This window comes from Miniopterus natalensis, chromosome 15, assembly GCF_054644295.1.
Source record: "Miniopterus natalensis isolate mMinNat1 chromosome 15, mMinNat1.hap1, whole genome shotgun sequence".
NCBI classification, from domain to species: Eukaryota; Metazoa; Chordata; class Mammalia; order Chiroptera; family Miniopteridae; genus Miniopterus; species Miniopterus natalensis.
In genome coordinates this window covers 29,113,459-29,141,364 of record NC_142095.1, presented here as the reverse complement: position 1 = coordinate 29,141,364, position 27,906 = coordinate 29,113,459, and the positions used below count along the sequence as shown (strand labels likewise).

Below are 27,906 nucleotides of genomic sequence, written 5' to 3'. Positions count from 1 at the left end.
GAAGTTATAAAGATAACAAGGACTTACTTTATTATTTTCTACATTATCTCCCTCTTTCAATTTAATAGGATCAATTTCACAGGATTTTGAGGATTCACATATCTGGAAAACAGATTAATTTTTTCATTTAATGCTTTTTAAAATATTTGGCAAAATGAAAACATTATTTTTCTGACAATACAAATTAATTATAAAAATTAAACTACAACAAAGTTTAAAACCCCTATCCAGAGATAATATATACAGTATTTCCAAAGAACTAAATAAAAATAACTATGTGGATTATACCATGATGTATCCTTTGAGTAAAAATCCATTGATGAAACAGTAAATAATTTATTTTACTTCTAAAGTGTTCAGACTTATTCTTTCAGTAATACATGAATGGATATATCATTCTCATCAATAGATCACTAAATAAAACAGATGCTATATAAGGCCATGCAAACTACTGTTATCAGAGAGCGTTTTTCATTCCGTACCTCGTCCAGAATAGGTTTTAACGTTACTTTCAGGTAGTGCCCTCCCACTATTTTCATCATCTCATCTAGACATCGGGTAGCCAAGGAATTCCCTCTAAAAATTGTGTTTGCATCTCTGAAACACAAGTAGAAATAAGGTGAAAACAAGTGTAGTAAATAAACAATAGCTGTCAAATCAGTAGTATGAGATTCTTTGACTTGGTCATATTACAATTTTAGTAATTTTTATCATCCGTTTAAAAGCTCCCTGCCATGAGGATTTTCAAACTTATAAAAACACTTACTGAAAGCATAAGAAAACAAAAACAAACAAACACCGGCTGGTTGAGGGTTGTTGTTGTTGTTGTTGTGTGTGTGTGTGTGTGTGTGTGTGTGAGAGAAACAACAGTGTAAGGCTATGACGGGAACAGGAAGCCACCAGGTTGTTTTTTACAATGTCACACCTGTGCCCATCAGAGTGCTACACAATGGACAAGAAAAAAGGAACTTCTGACCTGGTGTTTTATTTGTAACATGTGAATCATAACAAGGAGCAAAGAAATTCTGACACTAAGTTAAAAAAACCCCACCTTCATTAATTGTTCATTTTACTGTTGGTGGATACTGTTTGCTAACTTAAAGAATTGCCTTTTATTACATGCTAAGCAATTCTTTTTAGACTACGATACAATAAAGCTGGTCAATACAAAAGAACTAAGATTACAGAAACAGTCTGACAAACTAAGGTTTAGATTCAATACCACATAATTAACATTTAATATAATACTTACTGTGTATCCTTCAAGTCTAATTCAGCCACTGCAGTGGCAAAAGGAACAAGTTTATCATGGTGCAGCAGCAGTCGTACAAGGGGCAAAACAGCATCATTTTTATCTCGACATATTTCACCCAAAATGTAAGCAGCTGAGGCAGATATAGGCTGGAATATAGACAGGTAGAAAACAAGCACAAAATCAAGGAAATGTAACTAAATGTTTAATCACTAACCTGTAAAAGTAATTCAAATATGTCCAATAACTATAAGAGATGAAATTTAGAACACATATTGGAATCACAGTATTATAGTTCAGATGAATTAAATATTCATATGTGCGTGCATAAAGGGGAGTAATTAATAAGTAGGTTTACAATAATTAATAATACAAGAATAAACTCTGTGTTTCTTTTACTCAAAATTATAAACCACTTTTGCCCGGCTGGGCGTGGCTCAGCGGTTGAGCATCGACCTAGGATCCAGGTGATTGGGGTTCGATTCCCGGTCAGGGCACATGCCCGGGTTGCGGGCTCGATCCCCAGTTGGGGGCGTGCAGGAGGCGGCCAATCAATGACCCTCTCATCACTGATGATAGTTTCTATCTCTCTCTCTCCCCCTCTCCTTTCCTCTCGTTGAAATCAATAAAGATATATTAAAAAAAAAAAAAAAGATTCTCTTAAAAAAAAAAATTATAAACCACTTTTGCCCACCCCTGTATATATATTTTTATTGTATTAATAAAACTTGACACACTGAAATCTTTTCTTCATCATTTACAGAACTATTTTAGCTTTTTCATATTAAATTATACATTTAAGATTTTTAAAGTACCTGAACATCTGGTGATTTTAGCAGCAAGGTTTTCAAAGGACCATAATACTCTGAAGGAAGCACATAATCTTCTGTATAACATATATTTAATCGAAGAGACCCCAGATCATCAGTTTTAGATGACTTGTTTCCATTGTCTCTTGGTTGTAGCAAGTACCTAAAGTAAAAATACAGTCAATCCCATGTGATGGTAATAAGCATTCAAATGATGAGGTAAACAGCTAAGCTATAAAAAATGAAACCAAAAAGTGAACTTAATATTTAAGGTTAGGACAATTCATAAGTAGCAGACTATTAATTTTCAGAGGTTTAATATTGGTTGTATATGGAACTAGAAAGCTGTAAGTAGATTTTTATTCAGAAACAGAAAGTAGAGATAATACAAAAATTAAGACCTCAAAGGGGTTGAATTAGAGTTTGATAAGCTTGTGGGTTTAGAAAAAATAAAAAGTAAAACATTTAAAATTAAATATTATCAAAAAATTTTTTTACCAACTAAATTTAAGAAAGATGCATTAAGTGAAAATAGATAAGACACACTACACAAAAAGGCATAAATGATCTTGTAAATCCTATGTGCAAAAATTTGAACTTTGAAAAAAAAAGTTAGTGATTGAAGGTTTATAAACAGATTTTTATATTAGAGTAACCGTGTAACTACTGAAAATGCTTACTTTCAGTATCCATGGAAAGAGAAATATTTAGAAATCAAGAGACATGCCCGGCCAGGTGTGGCTCAGCAGCTGAGCATTGACCTAGGATTCAGGAGATTGCGGTTCGATTCCTGGTCAAGGCACATGCCCAGGTTTCGGGTTTGATCCCCAGTCAGGGGCGTGCAGGAGGCAGCCGACCAATGACTCTCTCATCATTGATGTTTCTCTCTCTCTCTCTCTCTCTCTCTCTCTCTCTCCCTTCCTCTCTCTGAAATCAATAAAGATATATTTAAAAAAGAAAAAAAGAAATCAAGAGACATTTGTAGGACCAAACTTTCAAAATATGTCAAAAAATCATTTTTTTTAATGAGTAGAGACCACTTTGATTTTCTTTTAAATACTATTTTATAAGGCCACTCAAATCTTTGCTGACAGCTTAAAACAGAATATTTTTGAGTTTTAAACATATTCAAAAATATGTATGACAAAGTACAAAGTTATTATAGTACATTGGTTAAGAGCACAAACTTTGGAGGCAGAGAATTTGGTTCAAATCCCAGCTGTGTGACCTTGAGCAAACTGTTCAGTCTTTCTGCGCTTGTTTTCTTATCTGATGTTAAATAACGGTTGATAATATTGTCTGGTTTAATTTTTACAACAACTCTAAAGAGGTTATATAAGTAAAGTACTTAGAATAGTGCCTGGTACACAGTAAACGCTATGTAAATGTTATTTACATACATATAACTGTCACCACTTAAATATATAAATAACTATAGATAAATGCAGTTATTTATATTATCTATATAAATGTGATTTATTATTTTAAAACATTGATATAAAAGGTTCAATTTATATCACCTGGAGGATCCCTTGTAAATTAAGGAATCCTGCATAGAGCTAAAGGGGAAAACGTCAAGATTTATTTAAATAGAGTATCTGGCATGCCTAAGGTCTAGGGATACAACAAAAAATAATCCTGAAATACATTTTTTCCAGTTTTTGAATAAAGTGCTTCAGTTTGAAAGAATAAGAAACAGGAAATAAAGATAAATTATTAACTGAAAGTCAGTTGCTCTACACATATTTTTTTTCATTCACAATTAGAAAGGCATAAAAGTAATTCTTATGCTTTCAGGAGTCAGTAGTTTTGACAGGCCCTTAATAGAACTGAATATCAGCATTTGGAAATTTTAACTACAAGGTCTGTAAAATTGAAATTGAGGTGGGTAGGCAAAACCTACAATTATTGGTTCATAATGCTGTATAAGCTGGAAAATAACTGTTCAAAGGCAGCTCTACTAACAGTTGAATATTATTTCTGATTCCATAAACATAAACATTATCAATGGATTTTTACTAAAATAGGAGATTAAGATTAGGTGCTAAAACTGGCAAAGTAGGAAATCAATTAATCTCAAATAAAATATTAATCTACTTTTAAATATGTGTAAGAACATTAACTTGAAAAAAGCCCCAGCCATTTGTTTCATTTACTAGTTGAATCTTACTTTCCAAATGAAAAGATATTTATATCTATTTTCTTTTCTTAATGTACATTTTTACAGTTTGAATCATTTGGGTGCAAATTGTGCCAATGTGTATAATTACACAATGGTTTTACACACATTAAGTTCTCTGACACTGAGGTAACTGGTGAAATGGAATTGAAATAGATTCTTTTTATTTATAACATTCCAAAAAATGGAATACTGGTGCAGGAAAAAAAAAAAAAGCAGAAATTCGATATGTACTGATGTGGACTAATGGATGACAGCAGCAATGCTATAATGATGAGAACACGAGCTATACCCATGGTCCCAGCACTTGCAGCTTACTTTGTTCTAGCTCATTTCACCCTCTAACAACTTTGGGAGGCAGGTACTAATTGTATTACCCCCATTTCATAGCCAAAGAAAGCACAGCGAACAGGTGGAGTAACTTGTCCAAGGTCACACAGGTAGTTAAGGGCAGCGATGGATGTGGATCAGGGCATCTGGTTCCAGAGCCTATATTCTTAACCACGATCAGAGAGACAACAAATAATTATGGAGGTTCCACTAAATTGCTAAGTGAAAAAAGCAAGGTTGCAGTGTATGTCCCTTTGCGTAAAGCAAAGGGAAAGAAGAATATATATGTATTTGATAAAATATTTTCAAAACTCAAAACTGAAAACAGTTGCTGCCTCAGAAGAAGGAAACTGATTAGCTCGGAGACAGAGGCAGGTGACATATTTTACCTTTTGAACTGTGAACCATATAAGCATTATTACTTATTCAAAAAGTCAAATAAAATTCTAGTACCTACATAGGTTTAAGTTAAAGTTAGCTAATATCAACAGTAACAAGCTAATCCTAACATTTCACAGAAGTTTCAAAATAAAGAACAAACATTATTATTATGGATTGAAGACCCAAGAAAGGAAAGGGAAAATGACTGAACCATGTTTAATTTGAGAATAAAATCAAATTGGAACCATCAAAAATCAGTTTTCAGAAAAGGACTTTAATAGACAAATACTAAGTAGAAATTCTGTGAAAAAGCAAGTTAAGGCTTTTAAAACAATACTGACATTATTCTGTATCTTTCTTAATAATATCAGGATTAAAAAGAATGTATCTGAAATCTTGTAGGGTAAATAAAGCTTTTGAGTGATAATGCAGTTGCCATCAATCCCACAAGGGGATGCTATAGCTCTACAACTGACAAAGGAGGCTAAGAGAGTTTAATAATTTCAACTTAAAAGGAAATGGTACTTTTTATTTTTCCTATTTCCTTACAGCTATGGGAGCATAAATAAATTAGCAGATACTCCTATTTCATGCTAGATAAATTTCAGCACTTACACTTTGGCAAGTTATTTTAAAATACTATTGGTAAAAAAAAAATCTATAGGAATAAAATTAATTTTTGCTTGTTAGTGTTCTTCCATTCTGCCAAGGTACCTGGACACAGTTTTGCAAAATTTGGAGGGCCTGTCTGAAGATAGTCTTACTTAAAATACAGGTTATGTGGCACATTTCCAGTTCACTTTGTGGGGCTCTGGGAGGCACAACTTACTTTTTACTTTGTAATGAGTAGTTTGGCACATAATTTTAAAGACTCAAAAAATGGAGTTCAAAAATTTTCATTCTACAATGTACGGTACTTTATGGAAGGTAAAAGAAGACATGTGGGGGATTGGGGATTGGAAGGTGACAAATGTTCAATTTTTCACAGTGACTAGGTTTAATTTTTCCCTCCTCTGTGGATGCATTTTAGAAATTATAACATACAAAATGCTACCATAAAGACTAATAAAATCTTAGATCTGTATTAATAAGGTATAAAAATAAAATAAAAAATTTGAGAGTCTAAAAATCAGTCTTCAAGGGAAAACTGCTTGAGGACAACAGAGTCCTAAGTGAAGAATGTCTGAAGGCCAATCCGGAGAGGCAGGCTCTTCTAAAGACAAATGAGATTGGTGCCCATGGTAAGAAACATTTAAACGCTTAGTTTCAAACTCCTCTTCTAGGCAACTAAAACTAAGTTCTAAAAAGTGGGTCCTAAAAGTTTAGCAAATGAGAAAAGCATGTTCTTTCAAACTCAGCTGAAACCCAAGTCTAGCATGAGGGCTGTGGGGCAAGATATTGGAAGGGACAGGATATATATAGCCTCTAAGTGCCGTAGGCAGAACAAACAATAGCTGCATATCAATTCTGCTAAGGAAACTCACCAATTTAATGTCTGAGCATTAAGCTTAGTTTAACATCAGTTTAATGTCACTATTAGAGTAATAAAAGGTAAAATAATGTGAACATTCTTGAGCCACCAGAACTCCTGAAAAGTATACTAACTGAGTCAGCTCAACAACACCTAGACCCTAGAAATTTAGAAAATAACATCAAGGCCATGTACAGTGCGTTTCAATGGGGTGTGAAGGAAAATCACTGGTTAGATCCCTTAAACAGCTGATTCCTTACAATAAGCCCTTTCCCTTCAAACATCCAAAGTTTTCATGTCCGTTAATGAAGCTTCTCAACTGCAGATGCTGATTTGTGACCAAGCATCTTCTTACATGGGCAACTCTTATGTGATGTTTAAAATGTTTTCCATTTTCTCCTTAGAGACAGGATTTAGTTTTTGAGCAGAAAAATATCCCTAGACAATTCACTACTTTTGTCTCAGTACCAGAGGTCAAGTCATCAAACTATCAACGTACTTATATATCTGCAACAATAAATTAATGACCAGATCAATTAATGTTAATGACTTTTGGCTTATTTCATTATGCTTACAGTAGCATTTATTTGCATGTACAACATATTAAAGCTAGTTCACTAGAATGTTTGTCTTCTTACCAGGCTTGATGAGAGGTATCATTTCTTAACACGTTCACAGGAACCTTAATCTCACCTAGGAAAATATCTTGGACCAGGTTTCCATTGTTCCACAAGTCAATCCTGAAAATGTAAAACTTGCTTTATTTTTTTTCCAAACAATGTTTAAGAGAATACACACCACCAAATAGTTCCAAATTACTTTGATTTGTATTGTAGCATTAATTTTACATGCTTAAGAGAGATGTTAGCGTTGTCATATACCTTACTATCTAAACTAAGAAAGCAAAATACTTTTATTTTATGAGGTAACTTTTATTTATAAACACAGAAAGTAACCATTTTAAATAGTCTAAAAGAAAGCACTTCAGTTTCTTAGTTTCAAAGTCTAGGCTTTATTTTAACCTGTAACAATAAGGACTACAGAGTTACTCTGTTGAATTGGAGAAAAGAAACCAAGACAAGACTACAGTTTCTTTCTCAATTAGAATCAGTTAATGTGTAAAGATAGGTAATTTAGGAATTTTACATTACCTGATCATTCCAAACATGTGATTAACATATCCTTTAGATGAACACACTGTTAACACCACACCTATACATGCATTTACAAAAACTTTCCCCTCCCAAACAGCATAGATGTTTAAGATGTAGGAAATAGCACAAACTTCAAACACATGCACCTGTTGAATTATCTTATAAGACTTCTTACCTCACTGAAATTTCTGTTAGACAGCAGATATGTTAAGAAGAATAAAAAAATTATTTCTAAATAGGCTAATATGTAATTACTTTTCTATATATTTTTTGCATCCATTATGCTATGATTCAGAAATTTAAGGAGCAATTAAATTTGGGAAAAATTTAAAAATATAAAATAGGTGAAAATTAGTTCATCTTTGCTTATAAAGACTATTTTTATTATAAAGACTTTCTGTCAAGAATCAGATTTTGAAAAGGTAATCTGGATTTAAATTAGATGCATGTTCCTCTAAGTTTCATCAACCAACTTGCTAAAGAGAATTTTATTAAGCTTGATTCACCTTTTCCAGTTAAATTTAGAATTTTCTTTTGGCACAGAAAAAAGAAATTCTGTAAAATCCCAACACACATACCTAATTTCTAGCTTTTCAATGTCCTCTTCTTCTACCTGGAACTGGGACTTTCTGGTGTAACTACTGGATCTGGTTACCTGTAAACAAAATATTCTAGTCAAAAACAATTTTAGATATCTTTTTCCTACAGGAACTTAAAAAAACAATCATCTCTAAAATGTTCAATTTTGTTTATTACAAACAGAGGAAAATGCCTCGGTAATATTTTACCCAAAAGCTAAATTCAAAACCAGCCATGAAAGCAGCAGGGAGGTTAAGAATAAGGTGGTGTAAAAATATCAAAAGCAACTTTGGCAGGATGGCTCAACTGGCTGGAGCGCCATCCCATACACCTGAAGGGCGAAGGTTTGATGCACGGCGAAGGCATGTACAGTAGGCAACTGATCCATGTTTCTCTCCTTCCCTCTCTCCCCCTCCCCCTCCTCCTCCCTCTTTTCCTCCCTCCCTCAAATCAATAAACATTTGAGGATTAAAAAAAATATGAAAAGCAACCTTGCCTCCATACCCTTCCTTATCAACTCAATATAAAGCAACATCAGGGTCTCTGCTCATCTGTAATCTGTTGGTGGCTCAGTGAGTAAACTGTTCTGTTTCAGTGAAGCTGCACCGTCTCACATTTCTCAAGATACCAATGCCACCCTTATACTTCCTTCTCATTTTTACTGAAAGTATCAAGGCCATTGGCAGGAACTTCCTCAACTACAGTCCACCTGAATATGTCCATTCCCATAAAGTCCTTTCTACTGGAGTTTTCTCACCCTCTTCTGAACAAGATAATATGATCCACCTCTTTTCTTAAACTACTCTACCCACACGGAGTGCGCCGTAAGCGTTCTCGCTCTTTTAATTACAGCTTTACCAGCCTGTTAACCTCACTCAAGACTAAGAAAAGTTCTCCCCTTAAATTACTGTCCTTCGATCTCCTTCCTTTCACAGACAAGCATGTGAAAACTGTAACCATCCTCACAGCCTCCACTTCCTCACCACCCACGCACTACAGCAATGCTTCCTAATCTGGCTTCCTCACAGGTCACCCGCCTAAAACCCTGCTCTTAATCACCGAGTCTGATGATGAATTCTTCCTTCTCACCTTCACTGACCCCTCTATCTGGACGAGTCATCATGCAACCAGACCTCCTTTCCCAGAAACACCCTTTTCTTTGAGTTTGCCCAGGCTCTGTCCTGGCAACCTTGTGCTCCCTCTGCCTCTTTCTCTTGTACCTCTCCTTCCACAGACCCCTAAGTATGGGTTTTCTCTCAGGTTTCTATCTTTTATTTTGTTCTGAGGGCTGCAAGTGCTGCACAGTTTACACAGTGCTTTCAGGTCCATTATCTCCCTTCTTCATCAGATTGCTGCTCTGAAGCAGGCAGCTAGATTTATTATCCTCATCAGAAATGAGGAAGCGACAGTACAGAAATGAAGAGACATGCTCAGCTGAATGCCGAACGAGTGCCAGGCCCGCGGCCTTCACTTTTCTCCTTCACTGTGTACCCCCGCCCTCTTGGCTTTCTCGACTCTCTGTAAGCAAATCTTGAGTCTTTATCTGCAGCCATCACCCATCTTAAATTTCAGTCATAACCTGCTTATTGGGGGATTTTACATGTCAGACCTCAAGCTCACTGTGCCCCCAAATGAACCACTTCTGTTTTCCTTCTCTTAATTTTTCTATTTCTCCACATAAGAAATCATGAAGACAACATTTAACTCCCTCCTTGTCTTTTCTGTAAGTAATTCACTCCCTTGCCCTTTGCCATTTCTTTCTCACCTGTCCCTTCTTCTCTATTTCCATGTTACTCTCTTGGATCCGATCCACTTCCTCCCCTCCCACCCACCTTTTTTTAAACAGCTAGACTACCACAGTCTCTTATCTCCCTTCCTCCTCCCCCTTCTATTTGGCCCATAGATCACAGTTAATTCTCCCCCAAACACTGCATTACTCTTACAGTTCCAGGTCCAAAACCTTCCGTGGCTGATAGTTAGGCACCTCAGGCAGGCAATCAGGCTTTCACTAGGTGGGCCTACTCTGCCTTTTTAAGCTCAGTTCCCATTATCCCCTTACACAAACCTTCCAGTCAAATTACTACTTGCTATTCTTTGGACACAACTTTCTGCTCTCCTATCTCCAAATGCTCCCTCTCTCCAATACTCTCTTTTCTCTGACTTTGCTAACTCAGCCGGAGCAGAGTGTACACATGTTATGTGCATTTTGTGTCTCTTGCTCCACTAGAGGACAGACATTGAACCTTATAATTAGCTCAACAAAGTAACCTTTGAATGACTGTTTCAAGGCCTAACAGGTATATGCTTGGACAGAGCAAGCAGGTTAGGTCTTGACTTTCAAAGGGCCATCTGCTTGCTCCGAGTTGCCCCTGCCGTGTTTTCTCCAGGCCAGTGTAACAACCATTAATACACACAGAACTGAACTGGTCCTGGGCCAGGGAACGAAGTCTCACGCCGGCATGTTTTCTTTCGTTTTCCTTCTCCCTTGCCTCCATCTCCACAGTTCTTCCTACTTCAATTCTGGCATTTTCTTCAACCTAGGCTCCTTTTATTAAAGTGCAGCCATCAGGCATGGCTAGATGGGATCTCACTCTCCCCTTGGAAATGTCAACCACACACACAAAATGAAAAGCACAAAATACAACTGTTTCTTTCAAATCTACCCTACATGTTAATCTCAACTGCAACATATTCTACAGCTAGGACACAATCTTTTAGAATGGAGAGTTTGACTATTTTCCCCCCCTGTAGTTTTCAAATAATAGGAAAAAGGATTTCTTTAACAAATTTAAGAAATGCTCCACAGTAAAGAACTCCAAAGTAATGTCATTGGGGCAACTTCAAGGCAGGTGAAGATCTCTATGAAAATAAGCATCTGTCCACAGAGTAGACTTTACAGTCTCTCAAAACAGTATCACACTTGGGCCTCATAAAAACTCCATCAGTTAGGTAGGGCTGCTACTATTTTCTTTTAAAAAATTATCTTTTCACAAGATAAGAAACTTGAGCCTCACATTTAGTGATTTGTTCATAGTCAACTGGGACTAGAATCACTTGGTAGCAAGTGATGTATGCTGACTTCACTAGTGGTATTCAAACAGTGCTCTGTAGAAGAGTCCTGTGGCCACTGTGTCAGGCAGTGGGGGGCGGGGGCTGGATGAGGTGGGGAGGGGTGTATGGAGAAGGGTGTGATATTGAGGATGACTTGGAAGTGGGTATGCTCCCAGACCTCCCCATTCCCAAATCAATCAGAGCTCTGCCTTCAATGGTTTTATATACTGAGCCTCCACTGCACTGCACCATGGCTCTACTGCTTTCAGGAGGGAAATGCTTAGTTGCATTAGTTGGTAAAATGATTCCTATGGCTGTAATTTGAAAAAAATAAATAAATAAGCATTCAGTATTAAATATTCAATGTTAATATTTATATAAAACAAAAAGTTACCTCAAAATAAAAGATTTCATTGAACTGCGGATTGCTTGTTTTCTTCTTTACTTTAGTCTTCTTTTGGTCATTCCTGTTCCAATGTGGTAGAGTTTTACCTTGTAGAACTTAACAGTACACAATTATAAAACATGCTATTTCCAACCAGGGAGCCTGACCTCCATTTAATTGTTAAGATGACTTAGGGAAGACCGTAGTTTTAAGTATTACTTGGGGGTGGGGGTGGGGTGGGGGTGAGGCTTAGGTGTCTAAAAATTCAAATCAGAATACACAAGTTTTGTGTACCTGATATATAGCAAAACTGTATTATTCTCTCAATGGCTATACTAGATTGACTGCCAAGCTTATGTCAGTCAGGGGTTTTTAATAACATTCTAATATATAAGCAACTTAGAATAAATGGCAGAAGGAAGACAATGAGATTCAGAGTACTTTTATGTATGTTGAAAAAATACCTGAGACACATGAAAAGCATTCTCAACACAGTTTACTTCTCAGGATTTAGCTATAATGTGGCTTTATGAAAAACACTTTTTATTTTGAAATAATTATAGATTCAGAGGAGGTTACAAAAATGTGTATAGGGAAGTCCCACGAAGTCTTTCTCCAGCCTCCCCCAAAGTTAACATTGTATATAATTATATTACAATCAAAACCAACAGTGACTTTATAAAAGATTAACATGCCAAATAGTTTCTATCTGTATGTTACTAAACAATTACACTTAAGAATTTGCCTGTCAGTTATAGATTATAAACAAAGACAAAAAACAAAAACAGCTCCACGAGGTTAAATATTTTTAACATGCAAAATTAAATTCCTCTGATAGCATGAATGTTATAGGATTGGGTATCTGTTGGGTACCCAATAAGTACCAGGCATGGTGCTAGGTATTTCACATACACACACACGTGCATACACAAATACATTTTTCAAAGCAACTCACTGGTGATTTTCTAAAAAATAAGAATACCTAGAGAGCTTGGGGATCGGGAGAAGGGGTGTGCGTCTGTGTGTGAATGTTGTGTTTGTGTAGAGGGCACATTGTGCTCTTTGTTTCCTGATTCTAAACCTTCCAGTTGTACACAAATGTCAGACTAGTCAGGCTCTGAAAAAAACCATAATGAAGTTATGAAATACAAAATAGTACAAAGTGCTACAGGTTTTCCCCTAAATTATCCTGAGTGATTTGAATATATGATCTGGCAGGTGCACTTCACCATGTTCTGGCACTTCGGCAGTTTGTCTGCAGCTTGGAATTCTCTCTGCAAAGCACAGATGCCATGAGCAGAAAAGGCGTTTTTAGTCCCAAGCTGCTTTCCAGATAACAATATGGAAACTGCCTTATTCTGAGCTAGCATTTATCAAAACAGGATTTTACCTACATAAAATCTAAGACATCTGCCAGGAGGAAGATTGATGCATCAATAAGGAAGGTCAAGTTTGTGTTTTAAAGTACATTTTAACTACTATAAAGCTGATGTTGTTCCTTCCCCACAGCCTAAGAGTCTGACAGATTTGAAATGACACCCATTTTCTTTCTACAAAAACTGGACTTGGTTGTTTACAAGTGTGTAACAGAACTTACTGAAGATTTTTCTTTCAAAGCGTTACTTTGTGTCCTAAGTAGCTATTTAGCATTTGCTCTTAGAACCTTAATTTTGTAATTCTTACACCAAACTTTAAAACTTAAAAAATCTTATAATTCAATAAACATTACCTAGAAGGGCCCACCAGAGAAACTGTTGCATACGGGTCACAGCTTTGTCCATTTATGAGAGGCAACCCATGGCATGCCTTGATGCTAAGGAAGAATAAAAGAAAATGATATATGATATTCAGGTTAAACAACATAAAACATTATCTTTAAATACAAATTAACATATTCAAAGGGTTAAAATTGTTTTCCACGTGCCTGCAGCTGTATGCCTATATACCACCTGCCCCAAATACATGGATGTATGCATTTACTTATGCTATATTTCCAGAACAGGATTACACAAGAATGCCACAATCAGTACTCAGACTACCAAATAATAGTTAGCACGCATATCACCCCTAAATAACTAACAAGGTGCATTTTGTGGCTTGACAACACATTAGAACTGCTGTGCTTCTAAAGGAAAAGGCAGCGGTGTGAACCTTAAGGAGAAGCTGCAAAACCAAGCTGGGTCTAAGGCAGCACAGCCTCTGCTAAAGCATGAATGAGAAACAAGGAAGCAACTGTGGTTTCCACCTAACATCTGATTCATATACAGAGGGCAAGCCTCGCACAGCTCTGTAGCCTTTTATTCTGATTCTCAGTAACAGCTCCTGCAGCATTCTGTTGAAAAGGCTTTAGACCATAAAAATCAAGGTATCTAATCCACTCCCTGGGTAACAGTAGTTGGATTTACAGAGATCACAGAGTCTGACGCAATGACCTGCTCCTTAAATTTTCTCACTAAATATGACTGAGTTCATGATTTCAGTTTAACATCTAAGGGTCTGCATTTCCTGATGCCCAAGAGAAACTCAATGCTGCTGAGACATATTCTTCACTGAAAGATGTGGGTTACTGAGCAACATCCTTATTTCTCTCCACAACCCACAGATCATATATGTGGTGAAGTACAAATGGTGTGCTGCCAAGTGAAGAAAGAAATGATAATATGACTCATTTCTATTAAATTGGGTATCAAAAACCAAATTTTAAGTATTTCTGAAACTAGCCAAAGAAAGAGCAGACGAAGATAATTATTCTGGTTATTATTGTTAGGCGTAGGTACAGTCAAACTTTCCCACTGTACATACTATGTGAAACTTATACTTCTCAGGTTAAACTTCAGAACGATACCTGGTTTTTATATAACATTTGCAGTTCACTAGGTATTTTCACAAAATGCAACCAATTTTCACAACTGCCTTTGAGTAGAGTATCAAAGTACCATCATGCCATTTTAAAGAAGGCGGCTCAAAAAGGTTAGTGAGAAAGTAACAAAATAAGGCTAATAAGGTGATACAAAGTTTGTAAGAAGTGGGCCAAGACTCAACTTCTTCTTTCTTAACTTTCTAAAATCTAGTGTCCGTCCTTCTACATTCCCATGGAGCCTGAATATATTGTATTACTCTCCTTGTAATACAAAATTTCTCTCATGTAAACACTAATTATGAGAAATCTTAATTATAAAAATTTACTATAATTTTATGAAGTATTAAAAAACTGAGAAAAATGCAGTTCGGTATACAAAGACTTCAACAGTAATACCCACAAACCAAAACAATAATACTTATTTATAAGCCAAAAGTATCGGTCTATAAAAATCATCAGGAGTATAAAAGTTTTGTGAAAAACAGTAATATAAATACAGATTATTTTATTTGCTGCATATATTATGAAATACTATGTTTCAAATACATAGGATACAACTATTCTTCTAATTGGTAAATCAAACAATTTCATATCATAAACCATAAATGAGTAGAAAATGTTGAAAATAACCACAGTATACTACATTATCGTATATCTTGTTTACATATCACATATAAAGCATTTGATATCAATACATTTATTTTTAGAAATTACACAGGAAAATAAATTTAGTCCAAACTAGTTTATAATACAGAATAATCTGAATCTTTTCCTTGAAATTTTTTTTTTTTTTTTTTTTTTTAATGAAAAGACAAATGTTAACTTCTACATACAGCCAAGATGGGAGTAACAGGGAATAGATTTACCCTCCCACCAGAAAAAAACTTTATTTAAAAAAAGGACACAATCATCAGCAGAGTATAGTCATTTCTGAGGGGGGAACAAACAAGGTGAGTCCTCCAAGGGTCCCTATCTGAGGCCTGGGAAAGAACCATTTGGAAAGAGCAAAGGCAACAATTCCTGAAGCCCACAATCCACAATAAAAAAGAAAAACAAATCAATATTAACAGGACCAGAAATGACACAGATGATAAGTAGATAAGGATATTAAAATCCAGTTGTTATAACTACATTTCATATGTTTGGTAGAGACATAGAAGACATTAAAATTTTAAAGTCTAGAAATGAAAAATACAGGTCTGAAAAGAAAAACAATGAGTGGGAACAACAGAAGATTCGATATGGCAGAAGAAAAGATTAGTAGACACAAAGACAGAGCAATAAACACATATTAAATAGATGTGTAAATGGTTTAAACAAGCCAATTAAAAAGACATTTTTAGATTGAACAAAAAAGGAAATTATATGCTATCTATAAGAAACTCACTTTAAATATAAAGATAAAATTAGGCTGAAAGTGAAAGAATGGAAAAATATATACTATGCTAATACTTAATCAAAAGAAAGCTCATTAGCCCTGGCTGGAGTTGCTCAATGGTTAGAGCATCGGCCTGTGCACTGGAGGATCTTGGGTTTGCGTCTAGTCAAGGGCATGTCCCTGGGTTGCAGGTTCAATCCCCAGCCCTGGTCAGGGTGTGTGGGAGGCAACCAATCGATATGTCTCTCTCACATCGATGTTTTCCTCTCTCCCCCTTGCTCCCTACCTTCCACTCTCTCTAAAAAACAAAATAAATGGAAAAAATATCCTCAGGTTAGGATTAACAAAAACAAACGAGAAAAAAAAAAGGAAGCAAGCTCATTAAGTGCATGGGTAATAACAATCCAAACGTCCATCAGTAGGGCTCTGAGTGAATAAACTATAGTAAATCTTTATATTGGAAATCTATGTAGTTGTCAAAAAAAGCAAGATAAATCTCTATTCTCTAATTACTCTGATACGGAGTAATTTTCAGGATGCATTATTAACTTAAAAAAGAGAGTTACAGAACGCTACAGAATCGAGTGGGAAATGCAAATATATTTTAATTTTTACTTATATATGTATGTGTGTGTATTTGCTTATATTTCAAAAAATAATGGAAAGAAAATCCACAACTTTTAAACAAAGGAGTAAGGAGGCTACAGGGTTGGGAGTGGATGTGATACTTCTCCAAATATACCTTATGTAAGTTCTGACTTTGGAAACATAAAAACTTTTATATTTCAAAAGTAAAATTAAACTTAAGAAGCAATCCTTAAAAATAAAAAACCTGAGGAACCACTAAAAAAGAAAGAGAATTAATTTCAAGGGACTAGAACACAGTATTTGACTCTACATCCTAAGTGATATATATTCTTAGAACAAACAACAGAAAGATCTCTTAAACTTTATTCAGTAACCTACCTGTCAGTGGTAGTAATAGTAGTATTACTTTAAATCTATTTTCTATATCTTACAAGATAAGACAGGCGATAAAAGAAATAATTAGGTTAATGTTGTTAGGGATTAAAGATTTTCAATCAAGAGGAAAGATATAAATATAAAATTAAAGTTATATTTAGAATTTTATAATATTAAATTTGAATTAGAAACATAAAAAAAGGAAGAAGAAAGACAGCTAGCCAAAGTGGCTACATTAATATCAGACAATGAAGTAACTTACGTCTAAATAATCCATAGGTAAAAAAATAAAACAAAAAATTATAAACTATTTTAAAATGAAGAAAATGGATAACCCTAAATACCTACATTAGGAAAGTAGAAAGATTTCCAATCACTGACTTCAGACTTCATTATAAGAAAATTGAAAAAGAAGAGCAAATTAAACCCAAAGTAAACAAAAATAAGAGTGGAAATCAATAAAATAGAAAGCAAACAAAAAATATACAAAAGTAAGTGGAATCAAAAGCTCCCTTCCCCACCTTTTAAAAAAGATGATAATTAAAACTGATAAACCTCTAGCTAGACTGATTAGGAAAAAAGAGTGAAGACACAAATTACCAACATTAGGAATGAGCAACATGACATCACTATAAAGTCTACAGGTATTAAAAGGAAAAAAGAAATAACTTGAACAACTTTATGACAAAGAACTGGGCAATTGAGATTAAAAGGCCAAATTCCTTGAAAGATACAAATGACCAAACATTACTTTTTTAAAGATCTGAATAGCTACGTATCTATTAAAGAAATTGAATTCCTGGTTAAAAACTTTCCCACCAACAAACAAACAAAATAAAAACACTTCAGGTTCAGATGGCTTCACTGGTGAATTCTTACACTAATCATATAAAAAATAAATTATATAAATATATATATTTATTAGGAACAGAGGGGAACTTTCTCAATCTAATAAAGGACTGCTAACATCACCCTTAATAATAAAAACTGAATGTTTTCCCCCTAAGACAAAGTATAAGACAAGGATATTTGCTCTCATACTTCTACTCAACATTATATTGGAGGTCCTAGCCAGTGTAATAAGACAAGAAACAGACATAAAAGATATCCAGACTGAAAAGGAAGAAGTAAAAATGTCTGTTCACAGATGACATGATTGTCTATGTACAAAATCCTATGGCGGCTATAAAAAAGCTAGTAGGCCCAACTGGGCATGGGTCAGTGGATGAGCATTGACCTAGGATCCAGGAGATCGTGGTTCGATTCCTGGTCAGGGCACATGCCCGGATTGTGGGCTCAATTCCTAGTCAGGGGTGTGCAGGAGGCAGCCTATCAATGACTCTCGCATCATTGATGTTACTCTCTCTCTCTCCCTCTCCCTTCCCCTCTCTGAAATCAATAAAGATATATTTAAAAAAACAAAAAAATTAGTAGAACTAACAAGTGAATGTAAAAACGTTGCAGGATACAAAAACATTTTTTTATTTCTATACACTAGCAACAACCAACCATATATTTAACCTCTACTTCTCTCCCTGCACTCCCCCCCTCCCCCGGTCTGTTTCTCTAATATAAAAATCGCTGCCTGGACCTCATGTCACCCTGTACCTATCTAATTTTTCTGTTTCTCTCCAAATTTCTTGACCTACCATTCACTCTGCAGCCTACTAAACCTAGTTTTTTCTACATTTGTCATTTTATGGCAACTCTGCTCATTAAGGTCCCCTGAGTGTCAAATACTACCCATATTTTTCAGGGCTCTTGTTATTGGACTTCTCAGCTGCATTAATACTTCTGATTACTCTCTCCTTGAAACCTGCTTTTCTTGGATTCCTTGGCGCCCCCTCTCCTAATTTTCCTCATATCACCTGTCTGTCACCTTCATGTTTTCTCACATACTATCCTACCTCTTCTGCTGGATCTCTTCTCAGTCAACTGCTCTCTTTACACTGTATAACCTCCCTTTAAGTCTATTTCTCTCTATCTTTTGGCCACAACTACCATTAACTTTACATTTCTATTTGAGCTCTCTCCACAGAGTTTTAAATTTTTATATCCAAATGCCAGACAGAAATCCAGCTAAAACTCATTACCATCTTACTAAAGCAACTCCTTCTCCACCATTTTCCCTTTGCTGCAAACACCACCATCCACCCAGTAACGCAATCTAGAAATCGAGGAACCATACTTCAATTCCTTTTTCTTCCTCATTTTCTGTATCTAATCAATCAGTAAGTTTTGGTAATTCTACTCTTTAAATATTTCTTCCTCTGTTTGCCTTTCTCGTATCTGCAACTACTGTTCTGGTGCAGAATCCACCATTTCTCACTTGGATTGCCCTAATTCACCTTTCTGATTCACCTCCCAGTTTCTATACTTAACTGTTGTCACAAATCTGATTTTTTTTTTTTAAATATATCTTTATTGATTACAGAGAGAGGAAAGGAGTGGGAGGGAGAGAGACAGAAACATCAATGATGAGAGTCATTGATCGAGCCCGCAACCGGGCATCGAACCCCGATCGCCTGGATCCTAGGTTGACGCTCAACCGCTGAGCCAAGCCCAGCCGGGCACAAATCTGATCTTTTTAAAATGCAAGTTTGTCCATATTACTCTATTGTCTTCCAATAATTCCATAAGCTCATATAAGTTTTGTAAGTTCATATGGTACTAAGAGCCTCAAGATCTAGCTCTAGCCTATTTCACCAACTTCTGACCTATCTTTGACTCAAGCTTCATACACTAAGTAACATAAAACTGCTTTTAATTATACCCTCAAACACTCACACTCACCATGCTGGTTCTTGCCTCCTTACTTTTGCCTATATTGTTCTCTCCTTCTGGGGAGAAAAAAATCTCACTTTTTCTAGGCTAGCTTCTTTCTATTCATCCTTGAAGACAAATGTTACTATCTTTCTTCATTTAGTTGTTTCAAAGATTTATTTAATGCCTATTAAGCGTCAGGGAGTGGGACAATGGGATGATGGGGTAAGACAAACATGGTGCCTGACCTCACGGAGCTTACAGTCCACTTGAAGAAACAGATGATAAGCGATAAAGAAAAAAAATAGTAACGACAAACAGTGATGAGTGTTATGAAAGAAAAAGAACAGAATGTCCTATTTTAGCATAAGTGGTATTTAAGCTGAAATTTGAAGGATGAGAAGGAACCAGCTAGAAAAAGAATGGTCACAAGGTCATTCCAGGCAAAAAGAACAGCCGATGTAGAGTCTAAACTGGAAGAGTTTGTCCCATCCAAGGAACTGAGAAAAGGCCAGCAAGCATATGGACAAGCAGCAGCATGCCAGGAGATGAAATCAAAGAGGCAGGCAGGGTCAGAACATGCCGGATCTTGTGGGCCAAGATAAGGGACTTGCACTTTATTCTAAATGTGATGGGAAATCACTAAGTGTTTGCGCAGGGGAACGACATATCTAATTAATGTTTTAAGAGATTACTCTGGGTTGCTATGAAGAGAATGGATTGCAGAGTGGAAGACCAGCTAAAAGACTACTGAAATAGTCAAGGTAAGAAATGGTTGGTAGTTTGAAATGACATGTCAGTAAATATTATTAACAATTAGAAAATACATGAAATATTTTATAGAATCAGTAAGAAATGGATCCAATGTAAGGGGAAAGTGAGGAGAAAAGATTTTAAATGACTCTCAGAATTCTGGCTTGAGCAATTAGGTGGATGGTGGTATCATTTGCTAAGGCTGTGGGGAGGAGCTGGATATATATGAGAATCAGTACTTCAGTTTTAAATGTGTTAAAATGCAACGTTCTGAGACATCAAAGTGAAGCTGCCCAAAAGGCAGGTGGACATATGAGTCTAGAGCTTAGAAAAAAAGACCTGGGCTGAATGCACAAGGTGTAAACAAATTTTTTAACTTTTAACTTGAAATAATTTCTAACTTTCAAAAAGTTGTAAAAATAATATAGAGCCTGGCCGGGTGTGGCTCAGCGGTTGAGCATCGACCTAGGATCCAGGTGATCAGGGTTCGTCAGGGCACATGCCCAGTTGCAGGCTGCAGCCGATCAATGACTCTCTCATCATTGATGTTTCTATCTCTCTCTCTCCCCCTCCTTTCCTCTCTCTGAAATCAATAAAGATATATTTAAAAATAATAATAATAATAATATAGAGAGTTCCTATATACTCATCACCCAATGTTAACGTTTTGTGGAACCAAAGTAGATTTATAGAAACAAGAAACTAATATTGATACAATGTTAGTTAATAATAATATTAACTACTCTATAGACCTTACTCAAATTTCACCAATGTCCTTTCTCTGGTCAAGGAAGCAAAACAGGATCTCACATTGCATTTAGTTGTCACATCTCTCAGTCTCCTCCATCCTAAAACAGTTCCTCAATTTTCCTTCTTTGCCCCACAATCTTGCCAGTACTGGCCAGTTCTTTTGTAGAATATTCCTTAATTTGAATTTGTCTGATGCTTGCTCATGATTAGATTGAGATTTTGCATTCTGGTGTCTTTAACAGTTCATCATACAAGGAGGTCCTGGATGTCTCATTTCAGGTGATACTAGCTTTGGTCACTCGGTTACAAAGTTGTAAAAATAATATAGAGCCTGGCCGAGTGTGGCTCAGCGGTTGAGCATCGACCTAGGATCCAGGTGATCAGGGTTCGATTCCCGGTCAGGGCACATGCCCAGTTGCAGGCTGCAGCCGATCAATGACTCTCTCATCATTGATGTTTCTATCTCTCTCTCTCCCCCTCCTTTCCTCTCTCTGAAATCAATAAAGATATATTTAAAAATAATAATAATAATAATAATATAGAGAGTATATTATTAATTAGTATAATAATAATAATAATAATAATATAGAGTAGTATCTATCAGACATCTTGTGTGAATATTCTTTGAGACTATGCAAATATGCTGTTTGTCATCATACTTATTTTTTTTGGTGTTTTTTTTTAACAACTATAGGTGATTTGTCCCTGCACTAATTATTATTGTGGTGTTTGCCAATGATGATTTCTATCACTTGCTCTACATTCATTAATTAGAATTCTATTACAAGGAAAAGCCGTCCTTTCTCCCCCATGTATTTATTTGTTTATAGCAGCACTGACTCATAGATATTTATTTTATTCTATAGGTTTTAATCCATCATTATCATTTTTCATTTTGATGCTCAAATCGTCTCAGATTTGGTTATCTGGAGTTCCTTCAAGTTGGCTTCAATGTCCTTTCTACATACCCTCATTTCTTGAGCACTTCCTTACTTTCTGACTCTACAGATGCTCTGGGATCATCTTATATTTTCTCTGCCCAAGCCTTGAAATCAGCCACGGCTAAAAAGAAGTCCAAGTTCTTTTTATTGGTGCAGCTCTAATACTGTAGTCACTAGCCACTTGTGGTTATTTAAACTTAAATTTAGACAAAATTAAAAATTCAGCTTTTTAGTACCACTAGCCATATTTCAAGTTTTCAATAGCCATACATATAGTTTGTGGTTACTGTATTGGACAGTTAAAATACAAACATTTTCATCAAAACAGAAAGATCTACCAGACGGTACTGATTGGAGAATGATATTTAGGAACCAAAATATGGGGGCTAAGTATACTCATTGCTACTGGGGTGACACTGTTTCTAGGCCTTCTCAGTGAACAGAGCTAGTGTGTACACACACTTATATTTATTACGCAGTTTTACTTGGAGAAGTCTTATTTTCAAAGGGGAACAGAGAAATGGCGATGAGAGGGGTGGAGGTGAGACCTTGAGAGGCATGTCTTTTAGGATGGGAGATGCTAGAACATGTTTACATGGTGACAAGAACAATCTAAAAGAGAGGGTAAAGTGGGTGACACAAAAGAAGGGAAACCTGAAGGAGTGAAGTCTTTGAGTAGGGGAAATAAAGGAATCCAGGGATCACATGGGAAAATGCACCCCCAGTAGGAGAAGGGACACCTCCTCTGCTATCACATAAGGACAAAAAGATGGATGCCAAGACAGATTTGCAGATTTATACGCAGGAAGATGTGACCAATTTACAGTCTGCAGTGATAGAAAATCTCATTGGTGCATTAGAGAAACACAGTAAAACTCCAGGGCAGTTGTAAGTACCCATGTAAGGTCTGTGGTCAGGAATTTAAAGTAAAATCAGTCTATGTAACTTTTCTCCAGCAATAATCAGGTGCAGACTGAACACAGAGGAAGAGTTTCATTCATATTAAGATTTTTCCAGATAAATAAGAGTGATGAGAGAAGAGCAGAGGATTTAGGGAAACCCTGTAAGAAAATGATTATAGTGACAGATCATTAAAAAAAAAACAAACAAAGGGAAGTGAAATAGGAGCAGGTAAGAATATAGTGAAGACCAGTGGATAATGGTCTTACTGACGTGTAAGAAATGCTCCAGTGGGGAGCTTCTAGGCCTGGAGGAGAATAGCTACTGCATATGAATCTTTCCACACATAACCCCCAAAACCATAGTTCAACAAGGAGCACAAAGAAAACAATACTTGAAACCATGCCTTCGGCATTACTAAAAAACAGAATACCACAAACTTCAAAATACCTCTGAAGTTGAGAAAGCGACAATAAATTCCATAAGGCTACTACCGATACTCTGCTGCTGCCAGTCAGTAAGTATGGACAGCGGAGGCTTCAGGGAAAAAGACGAGGGAACGGTCAGACAGACAAGCGAACGTCCACATGGAAACCTGTTTGTGAGCAGCTGTCTGCGTTAACAGCCTCAAACTGAAAACAACTCAAATATCCATAAACTGGTGAATGAGTAAACAAATTCCACATAAAGGACTACTACTCACAAATGAAAAGGGATAAACGGAGCCCTGGCGGGTGCGGCTCAGCACCAAGAGCACTGGCCTGCGCACCGAAGGGTCGAGGGCTCCATTTGGGTCGAGGGCACGTACCTGCGCTGTGGGTTCATTCCCCAGCCCTGCTAGGGCACATGCAGGAGGCAATCAATCTATGTGTCTCTCTCATATAAATGTTTTTCTTTCTCTTCTCTCCCCCCACCCCCACTCTCTTTAAAAATCAACGGAAAAAATATCCTCAGGTGAGGATTAACAACAACAAAAAGATAAATGGCTAAACACCCATCGTCATTCACTAGGAAGCCTTTCCACCTCCTGCCCGCCAGGTAGTTAGACACACTCATCTGTGATGCTATAACACCCTATATCTATCATTTAACCCACATTCAATAATAAATGTTGATTAAATTAATTAATGACTTATCATAACCTGAGTAGACTAGATATAAGAAAATAAATTGGAAATCAACTTAATAAAGAAATGGCATAGCAGTTTCATTTCTGAAAAAAGTTTCTGAAGTATTTAAAATAGAGAGTAGGCCTAAGATTCAAATAATAGAAAATGGAGAATTACTTCTAGCTGATTTTGGTAAAAGAAATGTGCTTACTGTACAACAAGCTGCTGGCACACAGTTCCATTCTCTGTTATCAGTTCATTCAGTTTTAATTCAAGGTGAACTTTACCCTATAATGACAAAAAAATATATTAAAGGTATATATTTTGTCAAATGGTACTCAAAATATTCAGTTATGCACATGGTTTTGCCCACATTAAGTATCTGTTAAATGACTAATAACCAACAATGTAGATCAAAATCTGAAAGAGGCAGTCAGATGCTTATATCAAACATGGTACTCAAATTTAAGAACTTCATGCCCAGTTCAACAAATATTTATGTATCTCAGAAATCATGGATTACAAAGAAAGGTAACACTTATGTTTTAGGAAATTTTGAAATAAAAGCTAATTATAAAATTTAGAATGCTTTTCCCAGAAAAGACAAATCATCAATAAAGGCAGAGATGGTATCATTTAAAGACAGGGAAATCATACAATTATAAAACAATAAAAATAAGTTAAAACTAGTAATGCAATTTATCAACACTTACTTTTCATAAATAATAGATTTATGGAATATCTACTATATTTTAGGAGGCACTGTGGGAGTGGGTAGGAATCCATAGATGTATTACACACAGTTATTAATTATAAGAAGCTCACAATCTAGTTGAAGAGACAATAAACAAAAGATAGCACTATATGGCCAAAAGTAATGATGAAAAAAATGGGATACTGAAAACAAAGGAGTACTTTCTTAAACAGCCATTAATAAATGGATTTTAAAAAATTCAGCAGTATAAATTTAAAGCAAACTATCAACTTCTTAAGAAATGAAGGCTTAGGAACAATATAATCTAGAGCTTGATATTTCTACTCTGCCACTGGTGATGAGCGATTCTAAACTGGTTATGAGCAATCTGGCATGGTTAAGAACCCGGTGCTGGATTACCTCCTCCCAGCTGACAAGCAGAAAGACAGATTCCCATGGTGCCAAGTGGAGATTTCAGAGGTGTGATGTCTAAGGGCTGGTGATGTAAGTAATTTCATTAGAGGTAAGAAGGTCCATTATTTACTCACTGTTCCTTTTTGAAACAACCCCTTTCAGATACTCTTTCATAAAAATCTAACCTGAATCAGCTTCACTATTTTATGGGGACTTGTTATACAACAGTGAATCTGAAGACCACTAACTACAAAGCTCAGAGTTAAATCGACAGTAAGTGATAAGCAATAGATATTGATGGGTCTCAACACAAAAGCTGCATGAGAAAGCTAAGCTCTAAAGACAGGCACCAGTGGTAGTAAAATTAGCAGTTGGATGGATTTAGAATTAAATTAAGCAAATCTTCCACTAAAAATCTAGGCACAAATATTTATAGTCACATATAATTTGTAAGATACATTTTTTGTTAGTCCTGTGTTTAATATTCAGAAACCCTGCTGTTCAAAAGTGACCCTGAAGAGGTCCATGATCTGTAGTAATCTGTAATATTACTCAAGTAGAATTTTGAGTCATGTTTGCCATCACGTCAGCACGTGTGTGTCACTTAGTGAGCCTAGCCAACTGTACCAACATTTGCATCTCAAAGCAGTTTTACTATTTTAACATGTATGCATTTTATGGCAGAAAGTGTATGCTAACAAGGCACTCCTTACTGTCTCTCAGGAACGTATAGAATCTCTATTTCTAAAATAATAAAAACTGCTAAAGTGGAGTGGAGAAAAAGTATAATAATTTCATTCACAACTAAAAATCATAGCACTGCATCAAGTGGAGCCTAGAAATAAAAAGATATTTAATGGGATTCTACCAGGAATCATTATCATTGAGTCAGAGCCTACCTAACACGTTCATTACTCCCACTGGCTGTTAAACATAACATTCCTTTGGTATTAGCCAACAATAACATAATTGTGTATCAACCTGGTCAAGAAAAGAGTGGGTACAGAACAGGAGACACAAGACACATACTATTAGTGTGCAACACTAAAATTAAAAAGCATTATGAGTTAAATTAAGGAAATTATAATTTCTAAACTATAAAACACTTCCTCATTGTTTAACATGGAAATATGTACATAATGCTTAGTAAAAGAAACAACTTACAAAATAGGGTGTATAATATAACATTAATTTGTAAAAATAAAATAATACTGTACATATATCACTATATAAAATTACTACAACTCCATCTACTAAAACATTGATAGAAGTTACCTTTTGTTGGTAGGATTTCAGAGTTTTTCTTTCTGCTCATCTAGATTTTTTTTAAGTTTCTACTACCAATGTGTGTTGCTTTTTAATAAAGAAAAATGAACAAAAAGTTTAAAAAATTACTTGAAGCTACTTTTCAGTGTCAGAAACCTAAATCTTTGAACATTTTACAAAAATTTGGTATTCCTTAATACATTGACACAAAGTTCAGTTTTACTTACACCTATCACCATTTTGTATATTTGGATTGTAGCAAAAACAAGTTTGTTTGTTTTTTGAGAGGGCAGTTATGAGTTCAATAAAATATTTCCTAGTCTCCTTTGAAGCCAGGGGTAGTGGCTAATAGCCATATAATACAGTTCTGGCCGATAAGACGCAAAACAGAAGCTGCTGCCCTGGCAAGTGTGGCTAAATGGTTAGAGCATTGGCCCATGAACTAAAGGGTTGAGGGCTCAATTACCAGTCCAGGGCACATACCTGGGTTGCAGGTTCCATCCCTGGCCATGGTTGGGGTATGTGCAGGAGGCAACCAACTGATGTGTCTCTCTCACATCAATGTTTCTCTCTCTCCCTCACTCTCCTCCCCCCGCCCCTCCCTTCCACTCTCTCTAAAAATCAATGGAAAAAAATATCCTGTGGTGAAGATTCACCAAAAAAAGCCAACAAAAAACAGAAGCTGCTGGTGGGGCATCTGAAGCAGCTTTTTGAATGGGAATTCCTAACTTCAGCAGTGGCTGGAGATGCTAAGCTTAATTGAAGCTTTCCACAGTTTCATGGTGTTGGGCAGATAAAAACTTGAGTCCCAGACCCACCAAGATAGTAAATACCCAGACTTTCTGTTGGAACCTCTGAAGGACTATGCCTGAGGAGTAAGAATGAACAACAGAGACCAGCCCTTACAAAGACTGAAACCTAGTCTGGAATCAGCCGAATTCATAACTGGATTAAGTTGCCTCTAATCTACCCACATGCAAAAAACAAAGTAAATCTCTGGAGGAAGAAAAAAAATATATCCAGAGCTTCAAATTATCTCTAAAATATTTCATATTTCAATGTCTAGCATCCCATCAAAAATTACTAAGCACGACAGAAGAAAAGACAAACACCAAAAACAAAAACCTGACAAAAGGAAGCAGATTTACAAGAGATGCCGATGTTGGAGTTAACTGACAGAGGAAAATAAATGTTTAAAAATTTTTTTAATGAACCAATGTTACCCCAATAAATTCAGTTTAAAAAAAAAGAGAGGAAAAGCATTTTTAAGATAGAAAATGAAATGCAAAATCTAGCAAATAAATGGAAACTATAAAATATATCAAATAAGAAATTTAGAATTAAGCAATAAAATAACCAAAATGAGGATGTATTTAACAGCAAATTACCCACAGCTAAAAAAAGGGTTGGTAAAATGGGAGATAGATTAGTCAGTAGAAAATATCCACAAATGAAGCAGAGAGAGAATAAGAGACAGCAAATGGTCTATTATTCATGTAATTGTAGTCCCAGAAGAGAGGAGAA

The 27,906-nt window shown here is 35.8% G+C and overlaps 1 protein-coding gene across 2 annotated transcripts in view; it reads right to left on the bottom strand.

The window, feature by feature from the left end:
* RASA2 (RAS p21 protein activator 2) overlaps positions 1–27,906 on the bottom strand; it is a 94,305-nt gene that overhangs the window by 26,564 nt on the left and 39,835 nt on the right. For both annotated transcript variants that reach the window (XM_087824968.1, XM_087824967.1), the window contains exons 5-13: positions 24,220–24,296; positions 13,321–13,404; positions 11,601–11,673; positions 8,155–8,231; positions 7,061–7,162; positions 2,068–2,224; positions 1,253–1,401; positions 483–597; positions 28–102 (exon numbers count right to left, since the gene is read on the bottom strand). In XM_087824968.1, coding sequence (XP_087681094.1) covers positions 28–102; positions 483–597; positions 1,253–1,401; positions 2,068–2,224; positions 7,061–7,162; positions 8,155–8,231; positions 11,601–11,673; positions 13,321–13,404; positions 24,220–24,296 — 909 coding nt within the window. The remainder of the gene's footprint in view (positions 1–27; positions 103–482; positions 598–1,252; positions 1,402–2,067; positions 2,225–7,060; positions 7,163–8,154; positions 8,232–11,600; positions 11,674–13,320; positions 13,405–24,219; positions 24,297–27,906) is intronic.